Genomic DNA, 22,386 nt, shown 5'->3' on the forward strand with positions numbered 1-22,386 from the left:
AGAGATAGTGATGCTGTCCACTGCATCACAAGACCTCCAGAAGCAACTCACTGGGATGGCTTTAAGAAAATGCAGACATACTCTAGATGATCGGAAAGGCAGAGAAATATCCGGAAGGAAGTATAGCAGCAAAGGCTGAGCAAAACCGTACAACAGCAACAACAAGATGCTGTCAGAAGCAATAAAATCTAGAAAAGGTAAATCTCGATGGGGGAGGAGGGGCTGAGGAGTCATAAAATTATATTATTCTGAATGGCCACTTAGTCCAAACAGTCACAACATAAAAATGACGGATATATCTTCTCCAAACATCTCCCAAGTAATATCAGTAATTTCACTATAAATGAAATGGAAGTCAGAGAAAGTTTTAAAAATAAACTTCTTGGGAAAGGTGGTAATTATCCCTGAGTGCTAAGGAAGACCCAGCAGGGGATTACTGAGGAACTGGACCATTATGAGGGAGTTGCTGGAGATTTAATAATGCCAGAAGATATAAAACAAATTAATCTGGTCTTCATATTCAATAACAAAAACCAAGCAGGGTATGTAGTCAATGGTCTCTCTTTCATTCCATATAAAATTTAAAAATCGATCAGCGATAATTTCATGGATCATCTATGAACAGCAGACAGCATAGGTTCAGAATGGAAAGATCCTGTCTGTTGAACATCCCAAATTCCTTGAGCACAGCAATCCAATTGGTAAACCCAATGACGTGAACTTTCTTTTTCCCAAAAGATTTTTTTGATGAAGTCCCACACCGAAAGCTGTTGGTTAAATTCAAAAGGAAATACCAGGAGAATCAGTGACATTGATAAGAAACTGACTGAAGGATGGGACAATAATGAGTGCACATTGGAGGGGCAATGGCAGAGTGACAGGGCAGGGTGAAACAGTCCTGTATGGGATAGCTGTGGGTTCAGTGCTGGGACCACTACCATTGCTGAATTACATGACAAACTGGCAATATTTGCAGAAGGGGTTGCACAATGGTCAGCACTGCTGTCTCACAGCACCAGGGACCCGGGTTCAATTCCGACTTTGGGTGACTGGAGTTTGCACTTTCTCCCCGCGTCTGTGTGGGTTTCTACCGGGTGCTCCGGTTTCCTCCCAAGGTCCAAAGATGTGCAGGTTAGGTGGATTGGCCATGCTAAATTGCCCCTAGGTGGGGTTACAGGGATTGGGTGCTCTTTCAGAGGGTCGGTGCAGACACGATGGGACGAATGGCCTCCTGCAATGTAGGAATTCTCTGAAATTTCTGTAATATGCCAAATGAGGAGGGGAGCATGGAACCAGAGGAAGCAGATTAGAAATTCCAGAAAGCTGGGTTAAAAGTGGACAGCAGAATCCCTCCAGAGTCCCCACCCTACTTTCCATCCCTAATTCTTCCTCCCATTTCTCTCTTGTTCCACCCAATGGTGTGCGCGTCCTTTCTGAAAGACGTCCGTATTGTAGCTCCTCCAACATTTCGTCTCTCAGGGCCCGAGTGTACCTCATCGTCTCTTTACGGAGAAACGTTTTGACTTGAAAATGTCAGAGTTCCTGTCCATTCGGTAGTTCCAGTCTCTCCGTCATCTCTTGTAAATTTGCAAGTCTGTCCCCCGTGTGAAAGTCCTTAACCGCTAGCATTGCCCCATCCTGTCTCCACCTCTTAAAGGTGGCATCTAGCATGGCTAGTGGAAAATGTGTTTGGCGCAGGTGGGAGCCATGGTGGACACCTCCATAAATAAATCGAAGAACATTCTCCGCATCTCAGTTTGTGCCAGTTTTCCTCCCCTTTACCCCCGCATGAAAAATTCCTCAAACATGGTTATGAACAGTCCCTCACCATGTCTCAAAGTCCTCCGCCGATTCCATCAATTTGAACTTAAACTTCTCCAGCTGGAGAAAGTCGTACAGGTCCCCCAGCCAGGCCGCCACCCCTGGCGGCATTGTGACCACCATTCCAGCAGAATCGTTCGCGGGGCAACTAGAGAGGCGAAGGTCTTCCACCCTCCATCAGCTCCGGCATTTCCAACACCCCAAAAACCGCCACCAAAGGACCCGACCTGGCCTCTACCCCCACAATCTTTGATAACGTCCCAAACACCCCCTCCCAGATCTCTTAAACGTCTCAGACCCCAGAACATATGTGTGTGAGTTGCTGGCCCTCACCCACACGTCTCACACTTGTCTGCCACCCCCTGGAAGAACCCATTCATTCTCGCCGGAGTCATACGCACCCTATGCACCATCTTGAACTGAACAAACTCAACCTCGCACACGAGTAGGTCGAATTCACCCTGCACATCACCTTACTCCACATCTCCCCCCAGCTCCTCCCCCCATTTATCTTTATCCTCACCACCAATATATATCCGTGATCTTACCCTCCCCTTCCACATCCAGCAGCAGCAACTGCTCTAGGAGGTTGTACTCTGGCAGCTGGTGAACCCCCTCCTCCATTTCTTCCTCGCAAAGTCCCTCACTGGCATAAACTGAATTTGCTTCCCTTCGGAAGATGTACCCTTCTTTTGAAGCCCTACCCTTCTTCAGAACTTCTACCCTTGTTCCAGGTTCTGAGTGTTGCTACTACCACTGGGCTGGTTTGAGTGTTTTGCCAGCGGGGAGGGGAGCTCTGTGGCGAGGGCTCAGGGTCATTCCCACGCAGGAAGACTCCTCCATCCTCACCCATCCCATGTTTGGATCCCTTACCCATCCCCTCTGGGCTGTGGCTGCAAAGTGGTAATATTGCAAGTTCGAATTTCTCCTAACTTCTAAGAAGTTAGATTCCTTTTGCAGGGCTGAGGGAAAAGCTTGTATTGTTATTTTGAAGTTAGAGATTTACAATCTGTTCCTGAGTGTTGTTTAGAAATAGGACACCTTAAGAAGAAATACCAATCTCGGGTGCTTTCTTAAATTGGGAGTGAAGTCCAATGTGGTGAATCCTGAGCGGACTCAGACTGCAGCAGGGGTTAGGCTCCTAAAGAGCGGCAGTGTCTGAACATTGATTCAGAATAATTCCTGTCAATGGGAAGTGACTCTTTCAGGTCATTTCCAAACTTTCAGAAAATCAACAACGGTCCTTTTATTTTGTCAGGAAATATTCAGTAGTGACAGTCTTAAATCTGAATGAAATATTATTTGCATTGATATTAATGTGTTAAAACTTGCCAACGCAATCAGGTAACTTCCGTTGTTACACTAACAATAGATTTCAACAAAACATTAATTCCTCCTTCCATATCTAAAAAGACAAAACACTGTGAGATTTGAATGTGAGATTTGAATGTGTGCTCACAATCACTGACACTAAGGACAAAATACTAGAAGCAAGTTAGATTTTTATTTATCCTTATACAAGTCTGCAGAGTCGGGTGCCTCCTAGACAGGAGCACACCAAATAGCTTGTTTCGTCTGTTTATATACACTTTGTTCGTTTATCATTCTCCTGCCCTCTCCTCCTGATTGGATCAGGTTTCACTGAGGTTCACATTCTTCCTTATACGCCTTCATCATACATTATATGTCAGTATTCATGCTTCATCATACATTATATGTTCACGTTAACGTACTTTTTCTGTCCAGTGGGTGGTTCCCTTGGACATTTGCGCAGCCCCAGTGACTTGTTTATGTCTTTAAGACTGTCCACTCATCTATTTTGCTAAGTCTTCCCCAATCTATCTTGCTCAACATTCAGACCTATTATTATCTCTTCTGTTAATGCTATTCCTACTTCTTCATTTTCTCCACTTCCTCATGTGCATCTGTTTCCTTGACAAAGCAGTACTTTTCCACAAGCCTGTGTTAGTCTTTTAGTCTGTTATTCATTTCATACATTTAATAATCCAAATATTCTCTTTCTCTCAATCCACCCTTTTTCTTTTTATCATGTGTTAAATAAATAACCTCAAGGCGCTGTAACATCAATTTAATCTGCCTCTTCTCGGTGAGAGCCGGGCACAGGAGCATGACCTGAGATGTTTGGTCTGATCCCGGTGCCGGGACTGCAACCATCCGGCTGTCCACACTCGTGATAAGTCGCTGGAAGCAGGGTATCAGGCAAGGTAGGACCATAAGACCCAACATGACACAGAGTACAATAAATGCCAAGGTCTTCCACCAAGTACCGTCAAAAATGTTGTTCCACCATGCCCCACCGAGAGGAGTCCAGCGTTGGACCGGGACATGTGCAATCTTTCTTAAATCTTTGGCTATCGCCTGCACCGCCTCTCCGTTATTGTCAATATTTGAACAGCAATTCGAGAGATTAGACTTCCCGCAGACCCCTCCTTCCTCCGCGAGGATGTAATCGAGAGGCCAGGACACTGGGGTACCAGGCAGTGTTACCATCCTGGTCGAAAGTTTTAGTATACTCGCAGGGGCTTGTGCCTACAGGCCGTACCGTTGGTCCGGTCGGATTATTGGAAACACAATGTCGTGCATAGGGCGTGTCCGTGAGCACCCAGGTCTGTGGTCGGCGGACCATGCCGGTGGTTATATTCCAGTCAAATAAATCAGGGGCATCGACGGTAGCCCCTCGCCAGGGCCAACGTTCACTAGTGAGGGGTCCGCCGCAGACCCAGCAATTGGTAACCTTAAGGGGCTGTGTAATACGGAGCGCAAAGTCTACAGATAAGTTCCCCCCAGACTTTGGCAACTGTATCTCCCCCTTGAGCTGCTCATAGAGTGAGGAGTTTGGGGGTTGTTTTCCCTTCTTCTTCTGCCCTTTCTTTTTCCTCCTTTTTCCTATTCTCTCTCGCACCCTGTCTGCCTTAGATCCCCCTGTACCTGGCTGGCTTTTAACACAGAGCCAATCTTGTTGTGGACAGCCTGTCACCCTAGTATTTTTAAACATTACATATTGCACGCCGCCTTCTGTGCAGGTAGTACCCTTCTGTGTGTGGCACTTCTGTGGTACGACTGTATGCGAGGTGAAGAGCTCATTGGTGAAGTATTGGGGCGGGCAGCAGGTGCCTGAGCGGAGTTCAGTGTAGCACTTAGTGCATGGAGGCACAGTGGCTGTGCAAATGCTGAGGAGGGCACATACGAGAGTGATGTACCTGATCATTGTGTCTTTCGGGTAAAAGTCAATGTCAGCGGGCGGTCTCTGGGTTGGACAGCCCACTCGGCTGGTAGTTCATCCGGCGTAGGTTCAATGGGACCTTTGGTTCGAGCGGCTTGAGTCCAGCCTCTTTCCTTTGTACGGACGGAGGTCTCAGTGGTTAACAAAACCAAGAATGGTCCGTCCTAGACAGGTTTAAGTTTCTCGTCTCGCCATGACTTAATCAGTGTCCAGTCTCCTGGTCGGAGCTTATGGATGTAAAAGTCCAGAGGAGGTGTTTGAGACAGCAAACCCCTCTCTTTTAATTCTGTAAGTGAACGAGACATCGCCTGTAAATAGTTCCTCATAAAATATCATTACATTCTATAGTGGGTGTACCCTCAGTTCGTCCCAGATAGGGTAATCCGAATAACAGCTTGTAGGGTGAGACCCCTATGTCTTTCCGCGGCGCCGTCCTAATACGTAACAGCGCCAGCGGTAAGCACTTAGTCCAGGGCAGATTTGTCTCAGCCATCAGTTTTGTCAGCTGGGCCTTGAGGGTGCTATTCATTCTCTCCACCATCCCGGAGCTTTGAGGGTGCCAGGGGGTGTGCAAATCCCACCGGATACCTAGGGTCTCACAAATGAGCTGATGGACTTTAGAAGTGAAGTGCGTTCCGCGGTTGGAGTCAATGGACTCAATGACCCCGTATCGCGGAATTATTTGTTCAAGGAGGATTTTGCCGACCGCCTGTGCCGTAGCCGTGGCGGTTGGAAAAGCCTCCACCCACCGTGTATAGTCATCAACTATAACCAGAACATACCTTGACAAATATATGAATAGGATGGGAATAGAAGGATACGGACCCAGGAAGTGTAGAAGATTGTAGTTTAGTCGGGCAGTATGGTCGGCACGGGCTTGGAGGGCCGAAGGGCCTGTTCCTGTGCTGTACATTTCTTTGTTCTTTGTTCTTTGTATACCGCCACCGTTGCACGAGGGGAAGCTCAGTGAAATCAATCTGAATACGTTGGAATGGTCTGACTGCCAACGGGCGGCCCCCTGCAACGGGTCGCCGCATATTCTTCTTGTTAACTTTCTGACAGATTATGCACCGGTTGCTCACCTGTTTGGCGAGAGTATGGATCCCGGTACAGGCATATACACGCAGGAAAGCATCACAGAGGGCCTGCGTGCCCCAGTGAGATTGTGAGTGTAACTGACCCACTAGTTCTCTCGAGTTTTCTTTATTTAACACCTGTCTGCCATCTTGCAGCCTCCATTCTCCCTTTTCATTTTTGGTAGCCCCTTGCCCCTGGAGCTGTGTCTGCTCCGCCAAAGTAAAAATCGGATTTTTGGTGAGGAGTAGTGGCTGTGGGATAAGACTCATCATGCGGGTCGGGCCAGTCACTGCGGCCTGTCTGGCTTCCTCGTCAGCTAACCTATTACCGCAAGGAGTAGTTCTATCGTTCCCTTTGTTACCGCCGCCTTCTCTTGCCCTGATACTAGTAAATCATCCACATCTTGTAATAACTGCGTCTCTTGTCCTCCGTTATATTCCTCCAGAACTTGCTCCAATATTTGTCCAAATAGGTTTGGTGATTCCGTAAACCCCTGCGGTAAAACTGTCCACCTATACTGTTGTTTTCGCCTAGTATATGGGTTCTCCCACTCAAATGCAAAAATGTCTCGACTGCTCTTGTCTATTGGACAACTCCAAAATGCATCCTTAAGGTCTATGACGCTAAACCACTTACTACAATGGGGTATCTGTCCCATTATAGTGTATGGGTTGGGCACCACCGGGTGGCGCTTCTGCACAATCTTATTTAATTCCCTTAAATCCTGGACCATTCTATACGTCCCATCAGGCTTAACTGGTAGAATGGGAGTGTTAAAGGGGGACATAAAGGGTTCTATCACACTGTCTGTTTCTAGTAGGTCTATGACAGGCTGGAGTCCTTTTCGCCCTTCCATTGATATCGGGTATTGTCTTACTCGCACGGGTTCACAGCCTGTCTTTAGGCTGATTTTCAACGGGGGTATAAGTAACCCTCCCCTATTTCCTTGGCCTGCCCATACCATGGGGCTATTTCTTTTTCGTTTTCTTTCGTAATGTTATACATCTTTACTATCACTTTTCCATCCACTGGTGCGGTCCCTAGCCTCAATTGGACCTGTAGATCCCTTCCCATAAGATTTATTCCTGCCTGCGGGATTAATATTAAGGTTTCCACAGCCTCTCTGGTCTGATACTTGACCAGTACGTCTTCTATTTCAGGGACTGTTATCGTTTTTCCTTCCACCCCTGCCACTTTTATTTCTTTCTTTCCCAGTTTCGTTCCCTTTGGTACCTCAGTCACACTTGATCTTTCCGCTCCTGAGTCTACCATAAATACCACTTCCTCTCCCCGGGGTCCCACTTTCAAGTTTACCAAGGGCTCCCTTCTATATCCTTCTATCCCCAGGGAGTGGAGCCCCTGACTTCCCTATTCGTCTCCTTGCATCAAGGAGTACACTTTTGTTTCCTTCTGTCTTTTCAGGCAATCCCTCTTAAAATGTCCTTCCTCGTCACAGTAATAACATCTCAAGGGTCCTGTTTCCCATCCCAGCACCTCCTCATCCTCGGCCTCTTCCTCGTCCCCTTCCTCTTCCTCTGTTCCCACTCCACTGGTTCATTTGTCCCCAGCCTCCTCTACCTCTCCCGTCTCTACTTTCACTATTCCACTTCTTTTCCACAACTTGCTCTACCGCCTGCATCATTATTTTAGCTTTTCCCTTTGTCTTTTCATCCTCCCTTCTCACATACACCTTCTGTGCCTCCTTGAGCAACTCATTCATGGATTTGTCATTCCAGTCTTCTAATTTTTCCAGTTTCTTTTTAATGTCTGGCCATGATTTGGTGACAAAATTTGCCCGTAATACTTGTTGACCGGCATCTGATTCTGGATCCATGCCAGAATACTGTTGTATATTTATCCTTAGCCTCTGCAAAAATATGGCAGGCGCCTCATCCTTCTCTTGTCTGTTTTCAAATGCTTTCTCAAAGTTCTGCCCCTTGGGTACCGATTCCCTTATTCCCTTGACTATTAATTTCCTATAGTCCACCATTTCTTGTCTTCCTGCTGGCGTTTGTGGGTCCCGTGGGGGTCGGGCAATTGGATATTTTACCTCTCCCTGTATGGCGGGGACTTCCCCCACAGCCTCTCTGGTCTGATACTGTTTTTACTCGATATATTTTTGCCACTATCATCCAGCAGGCAGCATAACTGCTTTCTTCAGGTCTTACTGGTGTTTTACTATTTACAGTTATATTTAGTTCCTGGCACACCCAATCCTCGTCTGACCCGTATTTGGGCCAGAACACGGAAGGGGGGGCTATTGGCTCCTCTGGCCATCTGTAATAGCAATATCTAATAATTTTCTCTTCTGATTTTCCTTTTGTACAGGAGGTGTTCTCCCAATTTTCCAACATCTGCCCTAATGGACTATCTGGCGGGATTTCAGGACTGCCTTTTCCACTCTTTCCTCCGGGTGTTCCACCCCTCTCTTTACTTAGTTTTCCCCCCATCTCTCAATCCTTTATCCTTTTGTTGGTTCTTCCTATTTTTCCGTAAGCGTCTTTCACCTGTCGCCTACCTTCGCCCCCGTCGCCCGAGTATTACTTAATAGTCATTTTTCTTACCCGGGTCTTTGCACAAGAATTGCTTGATGGTCTGGTACCTCCTTATTTCCTCCTCCTTGCTTCTAGAGTCCTCTGGTCTGGGTCACGTCACCCTGTCAGTTCCAGGAGCAGTGATTCTTAGGACTACCAAAATCGGTAGGACGCGTCATCCCAGTGTTTCTCTTGCCCCTTCTGCTGGCAGGGTGGCGCACGATCCCGGACGAGCCCCCAAGTTTGTGAGATTTGAATGTGTGCTCACAATCACTGACACTGAGGACAAAATACTAGAAGCAAGTTAGATTTTTATTTATCCTTATACAAGTCTGCAGAGTCGGGTGCCTCCTAGACAGGAGCACACCAAATAGCTTTTGTCTGTTTATATACACTTTGTTCGTTTATCATTCTCCTGCCCTCTCCTCCTGATTGGATCAGGTTTCACTGAGGTTCACATTCTTCCTTATACGCCTTCATCATACATTATATGTCAGTATTCACGCTTCATCATACATTATATGTTCACGTTAACGTACTTTTTCTGTCCAGTGGGTGGTTCCCTTGGACATTTGCGCCGCCTCAGTGACTTGTTTATGTCTTTAAGACTGTCCACTCATCTATTTTGCTAAGCCTTCCCCAATCTATCTTGCTCAACATTCAGACCTATTATTATCTCTTCTGTTAATGCTATTCCTACTTCTTCATTTTCTCCACTTCCTCATGTGCATCTGTTTCCTTGTCCAAGCAGTACTTTTCCACAAGCCTGTGTTAGTCTTTTTAGTCGGTTATTCATTTAATAATCCAAATATTCTCTTTCTCTCAACACTTTTAATAAAATCCCTGCAGCTTGTCTTGGTTCTACTTCAATGCGGGTTTGAGCGAATTATCGATCCAAAAACGACCTAAGCCTGAAAGTTGGCGTCAGCTCGCTGTACATAAGGGAGTGTCAGAAAAGACGCGAAAATGGGGCGGGGGGGGGGGGGGGCAGCTCGCTGTACATACGGGACTGTGAGAAAAGGTGCGAAAATGGGGGTGGGGTTGTAAAATTCAGTTTGCTGATCAGAAGTGAAGGAGCTGAGTGTGGAGATCGAGAAGCGGCTCCTGTCCAGGGAGGAACCCGTTCCCTCAAACATGAGCTGCTAACTCAGCCTGACTGTCAGAGACAAACTGATCAAACTTCCCACAAAGTATTGGAAGGAGAGAATTTCAGGTCAGTTTCCACATTGAAGTTTCTCTGGTTTTCACTGGGGCTGGGAAATGGGATGTCGAGAGGTTTAGAAAAACCTTCTGGTAACTTTTCTGGTCTTTGGGGACCAGCATTTCTCTCTCATTCTGATTAAATCGGGGTTCAGACGATGCAGAAGGAGTTCCCAACAAGCTGCATTACTCCCGCATCTTAAACTTATTGTTCAGTTAAACAGGTGCCTGGTGAGAGGGAGAAATACTTTCATAACGTGGAGATCTGGATGTTACTTTGAAATTGAGCTGACAAAATCTATCAGACCAACCAGTAATTAGCTTGAGGAAGTGGACTAGTTTATACACCCTGTCCTCTCTCTCCTGAATCTTTGGCTCGGCTGCATTTTCTCTGCTGGGTCTGAAACTATAATGTGAATGGAAGTTTCACACTTGGACACCAATGAAAACCAAGCAAGCTGCGAGTTTTAAACATCTCTCCCTTGTTCACAAAGACGGGTTCGGTGCTGGGCTGTAACTCGCCAATGAAATCTTTACAAAGTATTTTAAACGGAAAGTGTAATTGTTGTGCTATTAATTTATCAAAAATCTGTCATTACCATCGGTCAACCCCACCCGTAAACACTAAACAAGAGGTTTCAGTAAAACAGGAACACCGATTCTATCATCAACACTAATGGTAATTCATTTCAAATACTGTTAATGGATTCCCCACGTGTCTATGTTAGTGAGTTTGACTCGGTGCCTTAAACTGATGTCCCGGAAAGCGGAACACTTTGAAAACTAGAAGTACAAAGGCGGTCAAATATTTATTCGCGTCTTTTTAAGGAGCTGTTCGCTGTAAAGTTGCAGCCCGCTGTACATTTATTTTCAAAATGTGTGGTTGGTTTATTCATTACAAAAATGCAGCAATTCCGCGATGTGGAGCTGCCCAAGTTACCCAGAGACTCGAAAGAGTAACATCGAAAAGGAAATTAGGAAAACAAATAGGGACTTTATTGAAGTCATTTACAGGACATGGTCAGCATCGGTTGCCCTTGAGAAGGTGGTGGGCAGTTGCCCTGAACCGCTGCAATTCCTGAGGTAGGTACAGCCGCAGTGCTGTTAGGGAGGGAATTTCTCGATATTGACCCAGCTTGTATGAAAGAATATTGGGGGAAATAATCGAGGTGAACCTGAAGATGTTTTATTAGTACATCGTGAGTAAGAGGATCACTAAGGAAAAAGTAGGGCCCAAAAAGATAACCTATATGTGGAGACATAAGATGGTGGTATGATTCTGAATGAGTACTTTGCATTGCCTTCACAAAGAGTTAAGGAGGAAGTGTGTGAAGTACTGGTCAGCTCCATAAATATCCCCATCTTCAATGTGACAAACGGAATTTAACCCTGAAAATGTGATGCTTTGGGAGTACTAACAATGCGAGGGTACATATAATGAACAGAAGGATGCTGGGGCGTACAGAGGACCAGAGGGATCTTGAAGTGTATGAAGGCAGCAGGACCAGCAGATAAGGTGGATAAAAAGGCAGACTGAAACAAGCCCAACACACATTCCGCGACCTGGGGATCCAAATAGCCCATAACTGGAAAGGGATCCACAAATGGAACCTCACCAGTCTGACAGAGGAAGTAAAAAAGGACCTGCATAGATGGAACATGCTCCCACTCTCCCTCGCGGGGAGAGTCCAGACGATCAAAATGAACGTGCTGCCCAGGTACATCTTCCTATTCAGATCCATCCCGATTTACATCCCCAAGGCCTTTTTCAAAGCATTGGACAAACTAATCATGGCGTTCGTATTGGTGGGGGTGGGGGGGAAGAATGCTAGGATCCCAAAGAAGGTCTTACAAAATCAAGGGGAGGGCTAGCCCTCCCAATCCTACAATTCTACCACTGGGCGGCGACAGCCGAACGAATAAGGGGATGGATCAAGGAGCCAGATGTCGAGTGGGTACGTGCAGAAGAGGCCTCCTGCAAGGGGACCTCCCTCCGGGCCCTCGCCACGGCGGCACTCCCATCCCCACCCAAATAACACACCAGTAGCCCGGTGGTGGTAGCCACCCCTCCAGCCCTGGAACCAACTACGGCAGCACTTTGGACTGACCAAAGTGTCGGACAAAGCTCCCATCTGCAACAACCATAGGTTCACACCAGCACTGATTGACGCCACCTTCAAAAGGTGGAGACAGGACGGGGGGGACACTGACAGTCCGGGACTTATACACCGACGGCAGGGTCGCAACACTGGACGAACTGACAGAGAAATTCCAGCTAGCCTGAGGGAACGAGCTAAGGTATCTGCAACTCAAAAACTTCCTTTGAAAGGAGACAAGGACTTACCCACAACCGCCACGACACATTACTGGAGGAGTTTCTGGACACAAGCATACTAGAGAAAGGAAACTAGCGACATGTATGACCGACTGGTAGAAGGAGCCGACACCGTACTGGACGCACCAAGATGAAATGGGAGGAGGACCTGGGGATCGAAATAGGATGGAGACTGGAGCAAAGCACTGCATAGGGTCAACTCCACCTCCACGTGCGCAAGGCTCAGCCTGATGCAACTAAAAGTGGTACATAGAGCCAACTTAACAAGAACCCGTATTAGTAGGTTCTTCCTGGAACATAGAACGATACAGCGCAGTACAGGCCCTTCGGCCCACGATGTTGCACCGAAACAAAAGCCATCTAACCTACACTATGCCATTATCATCCATATGCTTATCCAATAAACTTTTAAATGCCCTCAATGTTGGCGAGTTCACTACTGTTGCAGGTAGGGCATTCCACGGCCTCACCACTCTTTGCGTAAAGAACCTACCTCTGACCTCTGTCCTATATCTATTACCCCTCAGTTTAAAGCTATGTCCCCTTGTGCCAGCCATTTCCATCCGCGGGAGAAGGCTCTCACTCCACCCTATCTAAATCCCTGATCATTTTGTACGCCTCTATTAAGTCTCCTCTTAACCTTCTTCTCTCCAACGAAAACAACCTCAAGTCCATCAGCCTTTCCTCATAAGATTTTTCCCTCCATACCAGGCAACATCCTGGTAAATCTCTGCACCCGCTCCAAAGCCTCCACGTCCTTCCTATAATGCGGTGACCAGAACTGTACGCAATACTCCAAATGCAGTCGTACCAGAGTTTTGTACAGCTGCAACATGACCTCCTGACTCTGGAACTCAATCCCTCTACCAATAAAGGCCAACACTCCATAGGCCTTCTTCACAACCCTATCAACCTGGGTGGCAACTTTCAGGGATCTATGTACATGGACGCCTAGATCCCTCTGCTCATCCACACTTCCAAGAACTTTACCATTAGCCAAATATTCCGCATTCCTGTTATTCCTTCCAAAGTGAATCACCTCACACTTCTCTACATTAAACTCCATTTGCCACCTCTCAGCCCAGCTCTGCAGCTTATCTATGTCCCTCTGTAACCTGCTACATCCTTCCACACTGTCGACAACACCACCGACTTTAGTGTCGTCTGCAAATTTACTCACCCACCCTTCTGCGCCTTCCTCTAGGTCATTGATAAAAATGACAAACAGCAACGGCCCCAGAACAGATCCTTGTGGTACGCCACTTGTAACTGAACTCCATTCTGAACATTTCCCATCAACCACCACCCTCTGTCTTCTTTCAGCTAGCCAATTTCTGATCCACATCTCTAAATCACCCTCCATCCCCAGCCTCCATATTTTCTGAAATAGCCGACCGTGGCGAACCTCATCAAACGCTTTACTGAAATCCATATACACCACATCAACTGCTCTACCCTCGTCTACCTGTTCAGTCACCTTCTCAAAGAACTCGATAAGGTTTGTGAGGCATGACCTACCCTTCACAAAGCCATGCTGACTATCCCTGATCATGTTATTCCTATCTAGATGATTATAAATCTTGTCTCTTATAATCCCCTCCAAGACTTTACCCACTACAGACGTGAGGCTCTCTGTCTATAGTTGCTGGGGTTGTCTCTGCTCCCCCTTTTGAACAAAGGGACCACATTTGCTATCCTCCAGTCCTCTGGCACTATTCCTGTAGCCAATGATGACATAAAAATCAAAGCCAAAGGTCCAGCAATCTCTTCCCTGGCCTCCCAGAGAATCCTAGGATAAATCCCATCAGGCCCCGGGGACTTATCTATTTTCAGCCTGTCCAGAATTGCCAACACCTCTTCCCTACGTACCTCCATGCCATCTATTCTAATAGCCTGGGTCTCAGCATTCTCCTCCACAACATTATCTTTTTCCTGAGTGAATACTGACGAAAAATATTCATTTAGTATCTCGCCTATCTCTTCAGACTCCACACACAACTTCCCATCCGTCCTTGACTGGTCCTACTCTTACCCTAGTCATTCGCTTATTCCTGACATACCTATAGAAAGCTTTTGGGTTTTCCTTGATCCTACCTGCCAAATGCTTCTCATGTCCCCTCCTTGCTCGTCTTAGCTCTCTCTTTAGATCCTTCCTTGCTACCTTGTAACTATCCATCGCCCCAACTGAAACTTCACACCTCATCTTCACATAGGCCTCCTTCTTCCTCTTAACAAGAGATTCCACTTCTTTGGTAAACCACGGTTCCCTCGCTCTACGCCTTCCTCCCTGCCTGACCGGTACATACTTATCAAGAACACACAGTAGCTGATCCTTGAACAAGCTCCACTTATCCAGTGTGCCCAACACTTGCAGCCTACTTCTCCAACCTATCCCCCCCCCAAGTCACGTCTAATGGCATCATAATTGCACTTCCCACAGCTATAACTCTTGCCCTGCGGTGTATACTTACCCCTTTCCATCATTAACGTAAACGTCACCGAATTGTGGTCACTGTCCCCAAAGTGCTCTCCTACCTCCAAATCCAACACCTGGCCTGGTTCATTATTCAAAACCAAATCCAACGTGGCCTCGCCTCTTGTTGGCCTGTCAACATATTGTGTCAGGAAACCCTCCTGCACACACTGTACAAAAAACGACCCATCTAATGTACTCGAACTATATCTTTTCCAGTCAATATTTGGAAAGTTAAAGTCTCCCATAATAACTACCCTGTTACTTTCGCTCTTATCCAGGATCATCCTCGCCATCCTTTCCTCTACATCCCTAGAACTATTTGGAGGCCTATAGAAAACTCCCAACAGGGTGACCTCTCCTTTCCTGTTTCTAACCTCAGCGCAAACTACCTCGGAAGATGAGTCCCCATCTAGCATCCTCTCCGCCACCGTAATACTGCTCTTGACTAGCAGCGCCACACCTCCCCCTCTTTTGCCTCCTTCTCTGAGCTTACTTAAACCCCGGAACCTGCAACATCCATTCCTGTCCCTGCTCTATCCATGTCTCCGAAATGGCCACAACATCGAAGTCCCAGGTACCAACCCATGCTGCCAGTTCCCCTACCTTATTTTGTACACTCCTGGCATTGAAGTAGACACACTTTAAACCACCTAACTGAACACTGGCCCCCTCCTGCGACGTCAAATCTGTGCTCCTGACCTCTATACTCTCATTCTCCCGTACCCTAAAACTACAATCCAGGTTCCCATGCCCCTGCTGCATTAGTTTAAACCCCCCCAAAGAGCACTAACAAATCTCCCCTCCAGGATATTTGTGCCCCTCAGGTTCAGATGTAGACCATCCTGTCTGTAGAGGTCCCACCTTCCCCATAAAGAGCCCCAGTTATCCAGAAATCTGAATCCCTCCCGCCTGCACCATCCCTGTAGCCACGTGTTTAATTGCTCTCTCTCCCTATTCCTCATCTCACTATCACGCGGCACGGGCAACAACCCAGAGATAACAACTCTGTTTGTTCTAGTTCTGAGCTTCCATCCTAGCTCCCTGAAAGCCTGCCTGACATCCTTATCCCCTTTCCTACCTATGTCGTTAGTGCCAATGTGGACCACGACTTGGGGCTGCTCCCCCTCCCCCTTAAGGACCCGGAAAACGCGATCCGAGACATCACGTACCCTTGCACCTGGGAGGCAACATACCAAACGTGAGTCTCTCACGCTCCCACAAAATCTCCTATCTGTGCCCCTGACTATCGAGTCCCCAATTACTAATGCTCTGCTCCTCTCCCCCCCCCTTCCCTTCTGAGCAACAGGGCCAGACTCCGTGCCAGAGGCCTGTACCCCATGGCTTACCCCTGGTAAGCCGCCCCCCCCACAAGTATCCAAAGCGGTATACTTGTTTCTCAGGGGAACGACCGCAGGGGATCCCTGCACTGACTGCTTCTTCCCAGTCCCTCTTACAGTTACCCATCTATCTCAAATCTTTGGTGTAACTAATTCCCTAAAGCTGCTATCTATGACCCCCTCTGCCTCCCGAATGATCCGAAGTTCTTCCAACTCCAGCTCCAGTTCCCTAACTCGGTCTTGGAGGAGCTGGAGATGGCAGCACTTCCTGCAGGTAAAATCAGCAGGGACACTAACGGCATCCCTCACCTCAAACATCCTGCAGGAGGAACATTGCACTCCCTTCGCTGCCATGCCTCTAACTTTCTACCAAGATCTGGCTAACAACTAAATTTTTTTTAAAAAATAATAATAATATAATATGGTACAAGGAAGGGGGAAGTTTTGGGTATTCTAAAAGGCATTAAGGTGGACAAGTCCCCAGGTCCGGATCGGATCTATCCCAGGTTACTGAGGGAAGCGAGGGACGAAATAGGTGGGTCTTTAACAGATATCTTTGCAGCATCCTTGAGCACGGGTGAGGACCTGGAGGACTGGAGAATTGCTAATGTTGTCCCTTTGTTGAAGAAGAGTAGCAGGGATAATCCAGGGAATTATAGACCTGTGAGCTTGACGTCAGTGGTAGGCAAACTATTGGAGAAGATACTGAGGGATAGGATCTATTCACATTTGGAAGAAAATAGACTTATCAGTGATAGGCAGCATGGTTTTGTGCAGGGAAGGTCATGTCTTACAAACCTAATAGAATTCTTTGAGGAAGTGACAAAGTTAATTGATGAAGGAAGGGCTGTAGATGTCATATACATGGACTTCAGTAAGGCGTTTGATAAAGTTTCCCATAGCAGGTTGATTGGAAAAAGTGAAGTCATATGGGGTTCAGGGCGTACTAGCTAGATGGATAAAGAACTGGCTGGGCAACAGGAGACAGAGTAGTGGCGGAAGGGAGTGTCTCAAAATGGAGAACGGTGACTAGTGGTGTGTCACAGGGATTCGTGCTCAGACCACTGTTGTTTGTGATATACATAAATGATCTGGACGAAGGTATAGGTGGTCTGATTAGCAAGTTTGCAGATGATACTAAAATTGGTGGAGTTGCAGATAGCGAGGAGGACTGTCAGAATACAGCAAAATATAGATAGATTGGAGAGTTGGGCAGAGAAATGGCAGATGGAGTTCAATCCAGGCAAATGTGAGGTGATGCATTTTGGAAGATCTAATTCAAGAGCGGACTATACGGTCAATGGAAGAGTCTTGTGGAAAATTGATGTACAGAGAGATCTGGGAGTTCAGGTCCATTGTACCCTGAAGGTGGCAACGCAGGTCGATAGAGTGGTCAAGAAGGCACACAGCATGCTTGCCTTCATCAGACGGGGTATTGAGTACAAGAGTCGGCAGGTCATGTTACAGTTGAATAGGACTTTGGTTAAGCCACATTTGGAATACTGCGTGCAGTTCTGGTCCCCACATTACCAGAAGGATGTGGATGCTTTAGAGAGGGTGCAGAGGAGGTTCACCAGGATGTTGCCTGGTATGGAGTGTGCTAGCTATGAAGAAAGGTTGAGTAGATTAGGATTGTTTTCATTGGAAAGACGGAGGTTGAGGGGGGACCTGATTTAGGTCTACAAAATTATGAGAGGTATGGACAGGGTGGATAGCAACTAGCTTTTTCCAAGAGTGGGGATGTCAATTACAAGGGGTCACGATTTTAAGGTGAGAGGGGGAAAGTTTAAGGGAGATGTGCGTGGAAAGTTTTTTATGCAGAGTGTGGTGGGTGCCTGGTACGCTTTTCCAGCGGAGGTGGTAGAGGCGGGCACGATAGCATTTTAAGATGCATCTAAACAGATGTATGAACTGGCGGGAAACAGAGGGAAGTAGATCCTTGGAAAGTAGAAGACCGGTTTAGATAAAGGATCTGGATCGGCGCAGGCTGGGAGAGCAGAAGGGCCTGTTCCTGTGCTGTAATTTTCTTTGTTCTTTGTATGTATGTCCTGTACACGCAACGCAGGACAAATCCAACCTGGCCAATTACCGTTCCATCATTCGACTTTCAGTAATCAGCAAAGAGGAGGAAGTGGTCATCAAGAGTGCTATCAAGCGGCACTTACTTAGTAACAACCTGCTTCCTGACTCTTAGTTTGTGTTCCACCAGGATCACTCAGCTCCTGACATTACAGCATTGGTGCAAACATGAAGAAAAGAGCTGAACTCTTCAGCAAGAGTTAAAGTTGAACTTAATAGCAAGGTAGTATTTGAATGGGTGTGGCATCAACGAGCCCTGGAGTAAATAGGAACAAGGGGAAAGTCACTCCATTGGTTGGAGTCATACATGGCACAAAGGAAGATGGTTGTGGTTGTTGAAGGTCAATCATGTCAGTTCCTGGACATGCTGCACTGGGTCATGGCGTTCCCACGGTGCTCCTGAGAGAAGTGCCCAATGGCTGTGACTGACATTTTAATTGAGAATGGCAGCATTGTCACCTTTTAAATGAGAAGGAAATTAGGCTGACTGCAGTCTTTCTGCCATAAGCGACAGCAGTGATCTGGCCATGCGCCTTGCACGTACACATCATGCACCCTGTATGCACATAGTTTTGGCGACAATTCACAGAGGAGAGCTTCCATTTTCCAGCTGCCACCAAGTGGACTGAAAAGATAAATCATTTTGTTACAAGAAACAGATGGTCAGAGACACAAATAGGCAGTGTATCTACATGCCAGGATCTCACAATCTGAGTCTGGAGAGAGCTGCCGAGGGCAGAGCAGTGCCGATGTTAGCTCTGTACAGAGCTCCAGGGCCTCTGGTCAATAACCTATGAAGTGAAATTTACCTCTGAAACAGCAGCTTAAAGACGATTTCTTGAGGTATGGTTTTGTGCCAATGCAAATAACGATGTGTGTTACATGCAGGGAAGTACTGGCAAATGAGAGGAGTGGTTTCAGACATTGAAAATAAGTGGTGTGTGAAAAGTTCCTTTGGAGATTGAGAGCCCAGAGTCACTTATTAACTTAGAGCTGACTCCAAACAAAAAGACTCAGCTGCTGTACCTGACCTGTGACAGCACATTAAAAACACAGCAAAAGCCCATGAGGCTGTCAGCATTATGGAGCTCTCCCAGGATTATCCAATGTTGAGTAAAGCAAGCACTTTGTTGCTATTGCCCTTCACAATGACTTGCATGTGCGAGGTTTGGATTTTCCATTCACATGAAGATGGCACAAAGGAACTGGCTGAAATCTGCACCTGATATATACATTGCCCTCTCCTGTGAGCCTGACTGGAGTGAGATTGTGAGGACCAAGCAGGCTCCCCTTTTGCATGAAAGGTAAGCAAACATGGCGAGTGTTCCGGGGGTGGGGGGAGTTTGAAAAACACTGATCTACAAGGTGCACTGCAGGACCTCAGTGAGGCTCCTTCTAAACCCACAACCTTGCCATCTAGAAGGACAAGTGCAGCAGACACTTGGGAACAACGCGACCTAGAAGTTCTTATCCAAGCCACTCACCACCCTGTCTTGGAAATATATCACTGTTGCTGAATCAAAATCCTGGAACTCTGTCTCTAATAGCACTGAGTGAACCTACATCACCTGGGCTGCAGTAGCCCAGTTCAAGAAGGCAGCTAACACATTCTCAAGGGCAATTAGGAATGGGGTTAAAATGCTAGCCTAGTCAGCAATGCCCGCATACCATGAATGAATAAAACAAAATTATTATTCTTCGACGAGCAGCAAAAAAACAATTGACGTATATGATCTATGCTTGTATTTTTCAGCACACCATTTGTTTTTTTGTGTGTGGAGGAGTATTACCCGCCAGAGCTGATACCATCACTAACACCCCTGAAGGAGGACAAGTCCTGTTCCTTACACAGTAACAAGTTTTGGAAGATCAGTATAATGTAACATTTAGATCAAGATTTCCACAAACCATTGAGATTTTAACATGGAAATCGCATAATCCAGATAAATTTCACGTTGTGTAACCACCATATCAACACGGGAGTTGGAATCGAGAGATTGTGTGGTGCTGAGTGATGTCCAAGTTAATGGCACTTGGGAATATGAAATACACATTGAATACACTGGGACAGAACTGACAAAAACACAATGAAAGTACTTTAAGGATGCAATTATTTGGTAAGTGTCCACAGTATTATTGTTGGAGCTGAAACTGCTCAAATCACACAGCTCACCAGCACATTCCGAAATTCAGCCACCGTTAACAAATGAACCGTTCCAACTCTCACCAAGAGTCCTTTAACTCTGTGGACAGATAACTGGGTGCGTCGCAGAAGCTTAAACTATCCTAATCTCCATTCAAACTGAACTGCATCAATAAAAACCCTTTACCTACCTTTCCCTGCAACCTCACTCAGTTTGACTAACGACTAAAAATTAATGTGTGCAATTTCTATTTGTGTTTTCCAGTATTCTGTTTGTTTATAGTGTGTGGAGAAGCGTTGAATGTCAGAACTGATACCATCAACAACGCCATTGCAGGAGAACAGGCCCTGTTCCCCATCCAGCATCAAGGCACCGATCAATATGATGTTACATTTAGATCGAAATCTCCTGTGGCCTTTAAGATTTTTACATGGAAATCTAATAATCCGGAGGAGCTGCATATTGTCCACCCACTGTATAAACACCGAGTTGTAATTGACGGAGGTTTTGTGATGCTGAATGATGTACAGGTTGATGATAATGGAGAATATGAAATAAACATTGACTACTATGGGACAGAACTGAAAAACCGTGATGAAAGTACATTCAGGATGCAGGTCTTTGGTAAGTGTTGATGTAACTTCTGTTAACTTTGAGGATTGCAAGAAACAGCGTAGCAACATTTCATTGAGGCCTGAAAGGGCTCATGATATAAATTGGGCTGGATTCTCTGATTTTGAGACAGCAAAACAGCTGCACCGATTCAGAAACTCTAAATGGGTTAGCATTATCGCCACGTGGAACACAACCGGTTCCAAGCGAAACGGTGCCGAGTCCTGATTGGCGGACATGAGGCTCATAGACGTCGCAGTTGCACTTAAATGATCCACCCACCACACACACCGCCCCTGTCAACAGGCTGGCTGGAAGGAGAGCAGGGCCGCGGTTTAGGGACGCTGAACTGGAGACCTGCCGCTGTGGAGGAGAGGCGGATGATCCTGTACCCCAGCCCAGGAGGAAGGCCACCAAGCCCCGCCATTCGCCGTGCTTTGATGTAGGTGGCAGATGTGGTCAGCGCCATGGACAACGGCATCCGGACTCTCATCCAGTGCAGGAAGAAACTGCACAACCTCCTCAGGGCGGCCAGGGTGAGGAGGTAGCGCTGTGCTCCTGGCACCGACACCTCACACTCACCGATGTCTGCGAGATCCCGGACAGGTCCCCACTTGGCGACTGGAACAACCCCGTCGCATAGACGTTGAGGGCGACCGTCACCTTGACGGTCACCGGGAGCAGGAATCCTCCCCCGTACTTCCGGGTTGCCAGGTGTGCCATCATCTGGCATATGTGTCTCACAGTCCCTCTGTTCATCCGCAGTCTGCGTCTGCATGCCCGGTCCGGAAGGTCCTCGAACGACATGCGGTTGCAGTACAAGCAGGGCCTCATCCGATGCCCCCTTGTCACCTCCTCCTCCTCCTCGGCCTGTTGGGCAGCAGGCTCTCCAGCCTGTGTGGCTGCCACCTGCCGCTCTGCAGCCCGCTCCGCTGCTGCGGCCTCCGCTCACGCTGCCGAAAGGCATCTTGCAGAGCTGTGGCCGTCGCCACGGCGGCCAGCATCGCCGTTTGGTGTCCAAATGCCATTATCTGCAGGGTGCGAAAGGCCGACATGTTAGCATGGCACATACTCCCGTGCCCATCCAGGTTCCACGGGCTACATGGTGGCCCCGGTTGGCACTGCGGGCCCTCCCACGCATGCCTCCCCCGGTGCTGGCACCTGTCCTTGCTGCCTGGGGTACCGTTGGCTGGCACTGCCCTCACTGGAGGCTGCTGTGGGTGTGGCGCTGGGTGGTCCCCTGGTTGGTGGCGACCGGTTGGGTGGAATGGGTGGGGGGGGGCGTCCATATGGCCGTTGTCAATGTGGAACCCGGGGGGGGGGGGGGGGGGGCGTCCATATGGCCGTTGTCACTGTGGAACCCGGGGCCGGGGTGGGTGGTCAGCAAGATGGCCAATGTAATGGCGGTCGGTGCCTGGGCACCGCTCCAGTGCTGGCTGGGGGGCACCCCGGCTGCTCGGCCTGTTCCCCCTCTCACCCTCCCCTCCCCGCCCCTGGTGTCCGGGCCAGCAGCCCGCAGTCACTCCA

At 47.5% G+C, this 22,386-nt stretch overlaps 1 protein-coding gene and 1 long non-coding RNA gene across 8 annotated transcripts in view; one reads left to right on the plus strand and one right to left on the minus strand.

Moving 5' to 3' along the window:
* Nucleotides 1-3,306: 3,306 nt before the first annotated feature.
* LOC140389950 (uncharacterized) lies at nt 3,307-9,546 on the minus strand. Its single transcript, XR_011934514.1, has 2 exons — nt 8,707-9,546; nt 3,307-5,351 (listed from the first exon to the last, which is right to left on the minus strand). It is a non-coding gene; the product is annotated as an uncharacterized lncRNA (long non-coding RNA).
* A 174-nt stretch (nt 9,547-9,720) lies between these two features.
* LOC140389953 (hepatic and glial cell adhesion molecule-like) overlaps nt 9,721-22,386 on the plus strand; it is a 55,190-nt gene continuing 42,524 nt past the window's right edge. For all 7 annotated transcript variants that reach the window (XM_072474652.1, XM_072474648.1, XM_072474646.1 and 4 more), the window contains exons 1-3: nt 9,721-9,889; nt 19,857-20,220; nt 20,512-20,871. In XM_072474652.1, the coding sequence (XP_072330753.1) occupies nt 20,208-20,220; nt 20,512-20,871 (373 nt within the window). In that variant the 5' untranslated portion in view covers nt 9,721-9,889; nt 19,857-20,207. The remainder of the gene's footprint in view (nt 9,890-19,856; nt 20,221-20,511; nt 20,872-22,386) is intronic.

This window comes from Scyliorhinus torazame, chromosome 14 (assembly GCF_047496885.1).
Source record: "Scyliorhinus torazame isolate Kashiwa2021f chromosome 14, sScyTor2.1, whole genome shotgun sequence".
Taxonomy (NCBI): Eukaryota; Metazoa; Chordata; class Chondrichthyes; order Carcharhiniformes; family Scyliorhinidae; genus Scyliorhinus; species Scyliorhinus torazame.